This window comes from Balaenoptera acutorostrata, chromosome 9 (genome assembly GCF_949987535.1).
Source record: "Balaenoptera acutorostrata chromosome 9, mBalAcu1.1, whole genome shotgun sequence".
Lineage (NCBI taxonomy): Eukaryota > Metazoa > Chordata > Mammalia > Artiodactyla > Balaenopteridae > Balaenoptera > Balaenoptera acutorostrata.
In genome coordinates, this window is record NC_080072.1 from 32,674,909 (window position 1) to 32,689,428 (window position 14,520).

At 37.3% G+C, this 14,520-nt stretch overlaps 1 protein-coding gene across 1 annotated transcript in view; it reads right to left on the reverse strand.

Moving 5' to 3' along the window:
- The window catches only part of ANO3 (anoctamin 3), a 158,559-nt gene that overhangs the window by 67,488 nt on the left and 76,551 nt on the right, over positions 1 to 14,520 (reverse strand). Inside the window, exons 9-10 of the mRNA XM_007180984.3 lie at positions 12,677 to 12,811; positions 4,204 to 4,300 (exon numbers count right to left, since the gene is read on the reverse strand). Coding sequence (XP_007181046.2) covers positions 4,204 to 4,300; positions 12,677 to 12,811 — 232 coding nt within the window. The remainder of the gene's footprint in view (positions 1 to 4,203; positions 4,301 to 12,676; positions 12,812 to 14,520) is intronic.

The window sequence follows — 14,520 nt, forward strand, 5'->3', positions numbered from 1 at the left end:
CAACATTGTTGATGTAAATAGGGATGATATAAGAAGACAGAAGCAAACTATGCCTCAAACAAAGCTGTGTTTTAGCACAAATTCTCCACTATCTTTGACATGTGATTTCTCTTGCAGAGCTGAGTGTGGCTGGAAATCAATAAATGTGGATATTGTTTAAGGAGATAAATTCCTCATTAGGTTGGAAGCTTAAACTCTATGTCTCCTCTACTGTATTTGATAGACCTCTTTCTAAAATTGTTTCATGGGTTCAGAATAACTTAAGCCTCTGGAAACTGCCACTTATACTCCATTCAAGCCCCTCTGGGCTAAGGTGAACAAGGTGCCTCTTGGGCAGATTCCACGCTGCGAGCCAGGCGATTACGGGGGAGAGAGGCAGGGTTTGGAATTTAGGCTGAAGTTCAGCCCTCTCTCAGTTCCTTAGTTCCTAATTCTTCGACAGAGCAAAATCTGTGTAACTATCCACGTCCATTGGACCGGAGCAAGGGTACACCAAACATGGCAACTTCATTTGTTTACCCCTCCCCCAACTCATTACTTATTTAGGGCAACAGCTTTTTAAATGAGGTCCTAGAAATCAGAATCACCTGAGGAGCCTCTTAACATGCAGATTTCTAAGCCTCGCCCTTGGCCAACTGATTTTGAATCTCAGGACGTGGGGCCCAGGAATCTGCTTTTTAACAAAAGTTCTAGGTGATTCTGATGTGTAATCTTATGCAGACTCATCCATGAAATTTCTTAAAGAAGAAAGATGGTCTGTCCTAATTCTGTTGTAGCCTTAATATCAGTATACAGTCTGAGGTTCACTCTAGGTATTGGATAAATGTTTGTTGAACAAGTGAAAAAACCCCAGATACTAATAACTGTTATAAATAAGGCTAACTTCAAAGGTTGAGTCATTTTTAAAATCATATGTAGGGGCTTCCCTGGTGGCGCAGTGGTTGAGAATCTGCCTGCCAATGCAGGGGACACGGGTTCGAGCCCTGGTCTGGGAAGATCCCACATGCCGTGGAGCAACTGGGCCCGTGAGCCACAATTACTGAGCCTGCGCGTCTGGAGCCTGTGCTCCGCAACAGGAGAGGCCACGATAGTGAGAGGCCCGCGCACCGCAATGAAGAGTGGCCCCCGCTTGCCGCAACTGGAGAAAGCCCTCGCACAGAAACAAAGACCCAACGCAGCCATTAATTAATTAATTAATTAATTAATTAATTAATTTTTAAAAATCATGTGTAAAAACAATGCAGGACCCTTGTAACTGATGATTTCACCTTAACTGAGAAATCCTAGCATAATGGAAATTGACAGTTTGGTGTCAGGTGCTTTGAAAAGAGTATGCAAATATCACTGAATTAGTTAATTGAAAATATTTCTTAATTCCCATACTTTTAAGTATTAAAAGTGAAAACAGTCACCAAAGAAAATGTTAATGTACTTAAATATAATTTTTATTATATGACAGGACCACATTTTCTCTGAAACACACCCTTGAAATTAGTAAGTAAATTATTACATGCACACACATATTTCAGTAAAATATGACAGATTTAATTTCCTGTTACTTGTCACAAGTGGTGATTGATTCCATAAGGAATTGACCAGTTCCTAGATGATGTCGCTGGGTGATGGTGTCGGCTAGATGATTCTAGATTGGAGGCCTTGTTTCTTTGCTAAAAATCTCTTCCCTTATTTCTGACACTGCCCATACAGTAACCTCTAGGTGTTTAAGTATGTAAACTGATTTTAAAAGAGAATGTTTATTTTCATTCAATGAGGGAAGAGTAATTCGGATTTTTAAGGTGTAAACCAAGTAGCTACATTTTACCTTAGCCAGAGGAACAAATACAAGACACATTAAAGATTTCACCGTAGTGTGTTTTATTTCTTGTTTTGTTCCATAAGGCAATATTCTCCTCTGCAAGCTAACTTTTCCACCTACCTTATAATAGTTACCAAGTGAATTCTTTCTGAGTCATACCTGTCCCTATATATACTATTTCTACAGAGTAAAGGAAGGATGTAGATACTGTAAGATGAGAAAGGCCCCCTAGATTTAATGTTTCCTTGGACAGTTTCTTCACTTTATCGCTCTGCCACATATGATTCTTAGCTTTAGTGTTCAGATAATGCCAGTGTGTTTTATTAGAACTGTCCAAGTAGAAGTAACATATGTATATATGGATTTGTTGGTGTCCCTAGGGCTGTTATATGTCTTTGAAATGCATGGGCAGAGGGAAAAACACACGTATTTACATCTAATGACTCTATACACTTGGTTTCTGCAAAAAGTGTTGAGAAAATGTTTCCCCAAACAAGACATCTTTTTGGAACATTTAAAAGAATTCAACACTGAGCACATTTTAGAATTAAATTTTAAACAAAACAGATTTTTCCCATGTCATGAGTTCAAAATAAATAATTCAGAAACAACCAAAGAATGCACAAATATATAAGCAACAGATTTCAAGATTGGATGTGAGGCAAGGAAGGGCAGTGATCCCTAAGAGGCAGGAAACAAGTGAGGTGAGCATTATGATTGCCTCAGGTTACTGCACTGAAAGTGTGGTCACCAGGGTGCAGAGAGGGGCAACCCAGACAGGGAGCGTTAATGTGAGGAAGCTACCTGAGGAAAGAGCCACCTGAAAGGATTAGAGGAAAGAGTTTCAGGCGCTCACAGAGTCAGGAATAGTGCCTGTTCCCGCCAGCCAGACTGGAAATCCTCATTATTCACAGTGCACTGGGTAGAGTACACAGAAAGATCTTGTTTTTATTGTGGGGAAAAATGAGTGCTAGAAAGAGCATTGCTGTGAGCCCAGCTCACAAATCCTAAAAGCAAGACCCAAAAGAATCAAATTTTTTTCAAGTAACTAAACCGCAATGAGATCTCTCTAAACATCTATTAGAATAGCTAGAATTAAAAAGACAGACCATCCTGAGAATCAGTGACTATATAGAAAACTGGAATTCTCATACATTGCTGGTGGAAATGTAAAATGGTCTAGACACTTCGGAAAACAGTTTGGACGTTTCTTAGAAGGTTAAACATCTTTCTATCTCATAATCCAGCCATTTTGTTCTAGGTATTTGCCCAAGAGAAATAACACTACTTGCCTAAATGAAGATTTGTAGACATTTGTAGCATCTTTATTTAAAATGGTAACAACTTAAAACAACCCAAAAGATCATTAATAGATGATGGATAAACAAATTTTGATATAGCCATATAATGCAATACTGCTCAGCAATAAAGAAAGATGATTGACTGATAAATGTTATGACATGGATGAATCTCAAAATAATTATGTTGGGTGAAATAAATCAGAAAAAAATCACACACTGTATGATTCCATCTACGTAACAGTCTGGAAAATACAAGCTTATCTATGATGATAGGAAACAGTTTGTTGCCTGAGCACAGGGGTGGAATTTGGGAGGGATGGGAGGCAGCGATTACAAGAGGTCCTGAGGAAACTTTTGGAGGTGATGAATAAGTTCACTATCTTGATTGTGGTGATGGTTTCACAGGAGCATATATATAATCAAAATGTATTCATTTATATACTTCAAATATGTACATTTTATTATCTGTTAATTATACTTTAATAAAACCATTTTACAAATGAATAATAGTAATTGTAAAACTCAACTACACATTTCTCAAACTTGTATGCACCTTGAAATCACCTGGGAGGTTTTAAGTTATGCTGATGCCTAGGTTCTAAATCCAAAGATTCTACTTTAATTGCTCTGGGATGTGGCTTGGGCTTCAGGAGTTTAAAACCCCCTTCAGGTGATTCTAATAGGCAGCAATTTGAGAGCTTTTGGTATGTTATTTCATTTTCTCTGTAAAATTAGAAGTATTTTAACTTCAGGAGTCTTCATGGAAGATAAAAATTTTATCACTACCCATGGAAATAATCATCTTTCCCCAAAAAAGAAACTAGATGTCATTCCAGGTGGACGTTTTAGGTCTATGATGGCAATAATCACTTATAAAAACAAAGGAAGACAAAGATATTCTAATAAAATATACTCTTTCTGTAATTGCCACAGAGTGATGTTTTATTCAGTTGTCAATGACATTTGTTGTTGAAACACTTGGGAACGTTTAACTTTGGTAAAAAGCGGTTTGCTGGAGGACGTTTTACTACCTGCCTCCTAGAAAAAGTAGAGGGCGGGGAGGGGAACATGAGGGCCCACACTCACCTTGGCATAAATACAGCTGTCATTGAGTCTCTGCAGTGAGCAGTTCTTGTCACAGAGAGGGCACATGAAGACTTCAGTGGCCTTGCAAATTTCTTGGCTTGAGAAATCAAAGAAGAAAAAGAAAGCATGAACCTCCATGTTTAGGAGGTACTTAGCCCCTGTGGCCAATCCTGTGGGAAGCGGCAAGGCAGGGAGGAAAAGAAGAAATGGAAATAGTTGGGGCCGGTGGGGGTGGGGGGATGGACAGGTGCGGAAGAACTTAAGAGAGTGGCTCCAACTCAAATTTTTAGGGTTTTTGTGATACAGAGTTTTTTGTTTGCTTCTTTGTTTTAGAAATCTCTGCTAAGATATTGTAATGATAATAGGCCATATTTTATACTTGGGAGGCACCTGTGGGGCTTTGTTACAAGGACACTTTTACACCTGATTTCATGGCATGCAGGGTAATCTTGTGAGGAACAACCAAGGGTCCAAGGGTGTTTTAACCAAGCTCACAGGCTTGGACATGGCTGAACTGGAGTCACATCTGACTATGCTGATTTCTCACGTCTAACGATCTTTCCCCTGGATCTCGTTGCTTTACAATCACCAAAATGAACAGCATCCATAATTCACATAATTTCATAACCCCCACTGCAGTCAATCAGTGCATTATGTTCACTGGAAATCTGAGGAAGTTTATTTTCTTTTTGCAGCGCCCTGACACACACTGTCACGATAACATGGCATAGATTTTATTTACTGAAATATATAATATTCTCTATTAGAATGTAACTTCATAATATTTGTCTCTTAAGTTTTATGCTATCTTTTAAAAATCTCAGCATACATTATAGATGACACTGTGACATGAATAGGGCATCGATAACAATTTCTCAAAAGCCTCACAGCCTGAGAGTTCGCAGCAACCTGTTTTTAAGATGTCTTGTGCCTTTATCTGTCATACCTGACCCTTTCCCACTAGGTATACCGTAAATAAATTGTCCAAGTAAATATGCTTTGGAAATATTGAAAGTAATATAAAGGCTTTTGAAAATATGCCTGGAAATGCAACTGTTATTAAAAGTTTAACTGGCAGTGTTGATAGCAAGATTTGCTGGTTTCAAAATGTATACACTCAAAGCAAAAAATAATGCATGTGTATTTCAAATGCCTGATGTGTATAATCTCAAGCCAAACTGGAAATGACTAGTAAGTAATAATGCTATACAGTAATACAATACTTTACAATAAGCAAAGATGGGTCCATGTCCATTAAGTTTAGTCTTCAATGCAATCTCCTGCAATGGTAACTATCTCCAAACTGAGAGGAAACTGATGTTTAATTTAAGTGATTCGCTCAAGGTCATACAGCTAACAAGAGGTAATTTAGGGAACTGAGTTTAGGTTTTCCTGCTTCTAGGTCCAGTTCTCCATCACCTATAACTCATCTAAAGGAGAGATAAGTTTATGTCATATTAAGAGGAACTTTCCTATCAAAAACTAATTTATTAATAATGATGATGGTGTAACAGGTCTTATATATACTATAATTCTCCCACTTTCACACACATCATCTTGCTAGTAATCATAATGTCTATGTGAAGTAGGAGGAAGCAGGTAAAACGTACATTTTAAAAACTCAAAAGAAAGAGACAATTATATCTCCTCTTGGTAATACTACTAATTTGTATAAATAAGAATTAACGTTCCTCCTGAAGAAAATTTTTATTAAAATAGGCTTGCTATCATAATTAACTGTGTTTCGAGAATGACATAATGTGCCTTGCATTGAAATCTCATACTAAAATGGTATTAAGTTTGGTTAATACTATATTATCTTTCTCACCTTCCAAATGATCACACAAAAGCACAGATGTTTCAAAGCACTCAGTCTAGAATCCCAGCCATTAGACTGAGCCTTATTTTTATTCCCGGAATCATCAAACTCATTTTCTATAAGTTGTCCAAAGTTCAACTTGATAGGTAACATAAAAAATATTAAACAATTTTGGCAATGTATTTTTTAGCCTAAAATATGGAATTTGAGATGAAATCACAAAAGTTCTTTGACTTTACTTAACCACTAGATGGAGGGAGAGTGCCCAACTTGAGTGTTTCTTAATTTCTTTTGCAGAACCTCATAATATAAACCACTGCTTGAAGTGTGGCTTTCTTTTGTCTTATGTCTGTTGTTAGATATACACATCAAGGGCTGATTGGAAGGAATGATAATTACAACCCATTTAAGATATGGGAGGAGGGAGCAATTTGTCCATCTGGGGATGGATGCCTGGACCTGCTCTAGGGTCTTGATGCTTCCTGTGATCCTGTTAACCTGACAAAGCACAGAATAAGACTCTTGGTGATGTCCATTTTGGGGAAATGTGGTAATATGAAAGCAGGTTTAGAGGAAGGCAGTATGGAAGCATGAGTAAAGCATGGATTTTAGAATCAGATATAATCGTCAGGGAAAAGCAAATCAAATCACAAGGTATTACCTCTTACCTGTTATGATTGTTATTATTAAACAAAACAAACAAAATTTTAAAAAAGTAGCAAGTGTTGGCAAGGATGTGGAATATTTAGAACACTTGAATATCGTTGGTGGGACTATAAATTGGTACCGCCACTGTGAAAAACAATACAGAGGTTCCTCAAAAAATTAAAAACATAACTACCATTTAATCCAGCAATCCCACCTCTGGGTATGTATCTAAAGGAACAGAAATCAGAACCTCAAAGAGATATCTACACTCCCTTGTTCACTGCAACATTATTCACAATAGCCAAAATATGGAAATAACCCAAATGTCCATCCACAGATGGATGGATAAAAAAATTGTGGAATTGACATACAATAGAATATTATGGGCTTCCCTGGTGACGCAGTGGTTGAGAGTCTGCCTGCCAATGCAGGGGACACGGGTTCGAGCCCTGGTCTGGGAAGATCCCACGTGCCGCGGAGCAACCGGGCCCGTGAGCCACAATTGCTGAGCCTGCGCGTCTGGAGCCTGTGCTCCGCAACAAGAGAGGCCGCGATAGTGAGAGGCCCGCACACCGCGATGAAGAGTGGCCCCCGCTTGCCACAACTAGAGAAAGCCCTCGCACAGAAACGAAGACCCAACACAGCCATAAATAAATAAATTAATTAATTAATTAAAAAAAAGATCCTGCTTTAAAAAAAAAAAAAGAATATTATGCAGCCTTAAGAAAAGAAGCAAATTCTGCCATATGCAACAATATGGATGGACATTATGTTAAGTGAAATAAGCCAGTCACAGAAGAACAAATACTGCGTAATTCCACTTATGTTAGGTATCTTAAAAAAACACACTCATAGAAACAGAGTAGAATGGTGGTTGCTAGGGGGTAAGGGAGAGGGAAATGGAGAGTTGCTGTTCAATGGGTATAAAGTGTCAGTTACGTAAGATGAGTAAGTTCTAGAGACGTGCTGTACAACATCGTGCCCGTAGTTAACAATACTGTAGTGCACTTAAAAATTTGTGAAGAGGGTAGATCTCATGTTAGGTGTTCTTATCACAATTTAAAAAAAATCAGATATAGGTTTAAACTTACTAGATATTTCCCCCTAAGTCACCTACCTCTCTGAGGATCAATTTCTTCATCTCCAGCTGGAGATAATATGCAACTGGGATAGTATGTAATGAATATTGATGATGTGCCTGGAACATCATAGGCACCTGATAAACGGAAGAAGCCCTTATTGCTAAGGATGTTGTCAGGAGAGGATTCGAGAGGCCCTTTAGGATGTAACAGCTTTTGAAAAGCTGGTCAGTACTGAGGACCAAATACAGAGTTCTCATGCCAAAGAGGCAAGAATGGGCCAGAGAGTCGTTTCTACTCTTTGTCCCAGACCTGAAACCCAAAGCCTGAGAAGCAGGGACCATATCTACCTGCTTGTTCATTTTTATATTCCTATGATATATGCTCTACCTGGCACAAATCTGACCACCTTTGATTGTATAAGACCAATGTGCATGTAAATATATACACGCACATACACACACAATAAATAATCTATAACATGATTTTCATGTAATTCTAAAATTAACTGCAGAGCAGGTAAGAAATATGACATTAATTCACGTGAACATAGCTGGTAGAAACATAATACAACCCAATCTTCAGCCTTTCAACATTTTGTTACCTTGCAATAAACAAAAAAAGAGCTTAAAACAAAGCAACTCAAAATAAAAGCCCTATGTCCTCCACTCACTCGCCATGATAACACCTAAGACTTAACCATGTCTGACACCTTGAATGGAAAAATTCAGTTCCATGAAATTTTGAAAGTCAAGATATTCAGTGATGCTTATCTTGGTTTAGAATAGAAAGTCTGACAGGATCTTAATTACAGTGTGACAGAAGTAGCAGTAATATAATACCACAAAGCACAGAAGAAAAGAGTTTGCTAGAGCCTTTTAAAACACTCCTTGTGCTAAAGGTTAAAGAATACTTATCTCATACAAAAGGAGCCTAATTTACTTCATTGGCACATAAATCAATAGGGACAGAAAATCTATTCCTTTCATTGCCTTTTGTTCATTTTCAGCTTTGTAAGCCTGGAGGAGGAAGTCTACACCACATGGGAAAACTTAGTGAATATGTTCTCCGTGGAACCAATTTGAACAGTAGCTAACTGCCTAAAAATCATTTTCTGCTTTTGTCAATTCATTTTAAAAGACCACTTTTTTATAAAACCCTAAAGACTTTATCAAAAAACTCTATAACTAATACATGAATTCAGTAAAGTTGCAGGATAAAAAAATCAGTATACAAGTATCAGTTGTGTTTCTATATCCTAACAAAATACTATCAAAAAGAGAAATTAAGGAAACAATCCCATTTACAATTACATCAAAAAGAATAAAATATTTAGGATTAAATTTAGCCAAGGAGGTGAAAGGTCTATACACTGAAAACTATAAGACGTTTGCAAAAGAAATTGGAGAAGACACAAATAAATGGAAAGATATTCTGTGCTCATGGATTAGAAAATTTCATACTGTTGAAATGTCCATACTACCCCCAAAGATCTACAGATTAAATGCAATCTCTATCAGAATTTCAGTGGTATTTTCACAGAAATAGAAAAACCTATCCTAACATTTTTATGAAACCACAAAAATCCCAAACAGCCAAAGCAATCTTGAGAAAGAACAAAGCTGGAGGCATCACACCCCATGATTTCAAACAATATTATAAAGCTATAGTAATCAAAAGAGTACATATTGGCATAAAAACAGATACATAGACCAATGGAACAGAATAGAGAAACCATAAATAAGCCCATGTATATATGGTCAATTTTTGACAAAAAGCCAAGTATACTCAATGGGGAAAGGATAGTCTCTTCAATAAATGGTGGTGGGAAAACTGGATATCCACATGTAAAAGAATGAACCTACAGCTGTATCTTCCACCATACACAAAAATTAACCCAAAATAGATTAAAGATGTAAATTTAAAACCTGAAACTGTAAAACTATGAAGTCAATCTTGGCAATGATTTTTAGGATTTGACACCAAAAGTAAAGGCAACAAAAGCAAAAATAATCAAGAGTGACTATATCAAGCTACAAAAGCTTCTGCACAGCGAAGGAAGCTATCGACAAAATTAAAAGGCAATCTACCAGGGGACTTCCCTGGTGGTCCAGTGGCTAAGACTCCGAGCTCCCAATGCAGGGGGCCCAGGTTCGATCCCTGGTCAGGGAACTAGATTCCACATGCCGCAACTAAGAGTTCGCATGCCACAACTAAAAGGTCCTGTGTGCCGCAACTAAGACCCGACACAGCCAAATAATAAATAAATATTTTAAAAAAAGGAATCTACCAAATGGGAGAAAATATTTGCAAATCATATATCTTATACAGGGTTAAAATCTAAAATATATAAAGAACTTGGGGCTTCCCTGGTGGCGCAGTGGTTGAGAATCTGCCTGCTAATGCAGGGGACACGGGTTCGAGCCCTGGTCTGGGAAGATCCCACATGCCACGGAGCAGCTGGGCCCGTGAGCCACAACTACTGAGCCTGCGCGTCTGGAGCCTGTGCCCCGCAACGGGAGGGGCCGCGATAGTGAGAGGCCCGCGCACCGCGATGAAGAGCGGTCCCTGCACCGCGATGAAGAGTGGCCCCCACTTGCCGTAACTAGAGAAAGCCCTCGCACGAACTGAAGACCCAACACAGCCAAAAATAAATAAATAAATAAATAAAGTAGCTATAAAAAAAATTAAAAAAAAAAAAATATATATATAAAGAACTCATACAACTCAATAGCAAAAAAAAAATCTGATTAAAAAATAGGCAGAGAAACTGAATAGACATTCTTTCAAAGAATATACATAAACCAACAGGTACATAAAAAAGTGATCAATAACACTAATCACCAGGGAAATGTAAATCAAAAACACAATGATATATTACCTCATACCTGTTAGGGTGGCTATTATCCAAAAGACAAGAAATAGTAAATTCCCTGTCAGTCCAGTGGTTAGGACTCCACACTTCCACTGCCAAAAACAACAACAACAAAAAACAAAAAAACCCAAGTGTTGGTGAGGATGTGGAGAAAAGTGAACCCTTGTGCATAGTTGATGGAAATGTAAATTGGTGCAGCTACTATGGAAAACAATATGGAAGTTCCTTAAAAAATTAAAAATAGAACCACCATATAATCCAGCAATTCCACTTCGGGGTATATATCCAAAAGAAATGAAAACAGGATCTTGAAGAGGTATATGCACTCCCATGTTTTTGCACCATTACTCACAATAGCCAAGATAAGTAAACAACTTGTGTCCATCAGCAGAGGAATGGATAAAGAAGATTTGAGATACACACACACACACATACACACACTCATGCACACACAAAATAGAAGAGTATCCAGCCATGAGAAAGAAGGAAATCTTGCAACTTGTGACAACATGGGCTTTGAGGGTATTACACTAAGTGAGGTAAGCCAGATAGAAAAGAAAAACACTGTATGGTATCACTTTATATGTGAACTCTTAAAAAAGAAAAAAAAAAAAGAGCCAAACTCATAGAGAATAGAGAAGTAGTAAAAAAAAAAAAAAATAGTGTTTTTATTTTCAAGACACTCCAAATTACATCTCACTTCTCAGCTTCAGAGGTTACTGATTCAACATCATATAAAGAAATGCCCAAAGGGGGATGAATATTTCCAGTGGGCACATGTTTGTCCAGGAAGATGCTGCCTTCCAGAGCGGTAGTGAGTTTGCAAAACTCTGAAATAAACTTGTCACTAGGTGAAATTTTGAACAGTAGGTGTTTCTTTGTTTTCATGCTAATTACCATTTGGCCTTCATGAAGAACAAGGGGATTCTGAGATACCAAATCAAGGAATTTGGTTATGGAATAGGATTCAACCCTGGGACAATGAAAATATTTTGCTTTTAGGCAAAATTGTTATACAAATACATGTGCACATATATATAGATAAAGAAAATTCAAGGAAATGCATTTTATGGTCCCATTAACTGTCATGATTACTACCCAGTAGCAAGGCCATGGTTAAAAGATGGACCAAAAGGGAAAAAAGTACTGAGCTTTTTTTTAAGGAGGGGAAAAGTACTTTTTCATATTTTGAATTGCATCATACAAGGTTGAACTTGATGAAATCCTTGTGGTATAGTAAATAGAACATGCTGTTAAGAGGATTCTTCAATTAATTCTTTAACTCATTTAATTCTTTAATGTGGCTTTTACCTCTGCTGAATAATAATCTATTGTTCCTATATCCAAATCTCGAGTCATTTAAACTTTAACAGAAAAATCACCATTCTGATAAATGTTTGATATTTCTCAAATCTTACTTTACTACCATTTTGATATCTTAAGTTGATGCTAAAATCTTTCATAAATCTATTCTCATAGAGAGTAAGAAGAAAGTAGAAAGTGATTTTATGTTCTCATGAGAGGAGACTACTTAGGGTAGGATTTATGTGGTATGAATATTTTGTTTAGACATCTTTAACTATGTAAGGTTCCCTCATCTGCTAAAAGGAATACTCATCTCCAAAGGTGGTAGTGAAAGTTGCATAAAATGAAACAATATATTTGGACGGTCTTTGTATATCGTAAGTGTTTAAAGAACTGTAGCTATTATAATTATTTGAATTAATGTATTGAGAGAGCATTCCAGACTACAAAATACTATGCAAATTTAAATTATATAGAACTGTCTGTTGCATTGCTGAATTATTGATTATGTGGGATATACTAGAAAGAGAAATTTGGCATAAAGAGAAAAAGTCTTAGAACTTATCCAAGAGACTTTGCGTATAAAAATATAGAAATGACCTTTTTATAGTGCTTCTCCCCTGCAAAAACAAAAACAAGCAAATAAATTTAGTACCATAACTTGCTTTTATAGTCAGCGTTACTATAAAGCTTTCATCCAATCAGGAGAAAGGCTAAATTTTTTTAATAAGTCTGTTAATAGCTTACCTTACTTGACTTGCATTCATTGTTAATATTCCATAGAAGAAAACACACAAGCCAACAATAGCTGCAGGAATCAGCATTCCAGTATACCACCCCAGCCAAGCAAAGTATAGCCCAATCTTCTCACCAAAGTATAACCTGCATGAGAAAGCAAATCCTTAGCTTAAGGCAACATAAGTGACACTACAAATATTGATGTCGCACCTAGTCAATCTCAGATGGACAATTGACTATACTGGCTCAGTTCCTCCTGCTCTCCATCTGGGGTATCTTAATAGTCTTGTTTGTTAATGAATCCAATAATGGTGATATTGTTTATCATTAAACATTGTCATTACAGGAGCAATTTTATAAAATGTGTTTATTTCTTTCTTTTTGTAAGCCAGGTCTTGCTTTTCTTCATCCTCCTAGTAGAATCCCTTTTTGTTTTCCTTACACAAAGCTGTGCTAAACCATATTGCTTTGGCGTAAATTAGAAAAACATCTCCCTCTAGGTAGCTACTAAAAGCAGACTTGATTTCTGTCTGCATCTGCACCCTTGGCCAGACTCCCTTATGCCAGACACAATCTGCAAAACTGTGTCACACATCTTCCTCAACAAAGTTCAACTCTGCTGTTCCTGGAGCACATGATTCTTTCCTTGGTTAATGCTGTTCCCTCATTTTGGAATATTACATTTCACCCTCTTCTCCTGCCTGGCTTGTACTTATCCTGTACTGTATATCACTTCTCCCGGGAAGCCTGCCCTGATTTCACTTCAAACCTGGGTTAGACGCCCCTGCTCTTGCTCTCACATTCCCTTCACCCATGTTTCAGTGTCTTAAACTTGTAAAACTTTATGACAATTACCTGTCACTCCCCTATTCCTCTCCCTCCCCATCAGAATGCAAGCTGCTTGAAAGTGGACCTGTGTCCTGTTTCATTAGCACCAAGTGTTTTATTGAAAGAAGTGAAGGGAATGAATGCATTTTATTTCCCTTCAGCTTATTAACATAATTTATATGGAAGTAGCAGATGAATAAGGCAGTTCTAATGACCACTCAGTTGTTCTTTCTTCACCGAATCTACTGCCAATAGTAACTGTCACAGTTTATAAAGCTCTGATAAGAAATAATAATTTCTTGAATTCTGTACTGGTGTTTGTCCCAGCACTAGTTTTAAAGATTGGTGTTTTACAGTTCATTTGGGAATACCTCCCTGGGCAAAAATTCTTGCTGGGAAGAAAATTCTCTTGTTAATTGTTTTTCCTTCTCAGTTTTGGTAACAAGCAAGTTCCTAGAGAGCAGGCACCTGTTGAAATGCCATCTATACTCTTTTACGGCCTTTATCTTGGGTGGGTCCCTCATCACATCTCTCCCCTTAGCCACTTGAACACAAAATACATGATTTTCATAAGCAAAATTTCCCTTCTGAGTCAACACCCAGAGAATTGGTAATAGCAGCTGAATCACCCTATTTATTGAAAATAAAGGTTGCTTGCTGAAATTACCTGAGGCAGCAATAGCAATGTCTCCTATAGATAGGAGAACTGTTGACACTGAAATGCTTGCTTGAAAATCCCAACTTCACTTTAATTCCTATTAAATATGGTTTTGTGAATTAGCACATCTCACTGTATTCGTGTATCTCTAAAACAATTATTCTTTAACCTGCATAAATAAGACTCTGATAATTTGTCATGATTGAACTAGAATCAAAGCATCTTGATTTTGGATATACCCAAGTACTTAATGTTTGAGATAAAAATGGTTTGGTGTTGGATAGTATGCTTTGTACATCCATTCCACGTTCTACCCTTTTCCTTCCTGCTACGTGCCCAGGAGGCTCACCTCTGTGCATAGTATCAC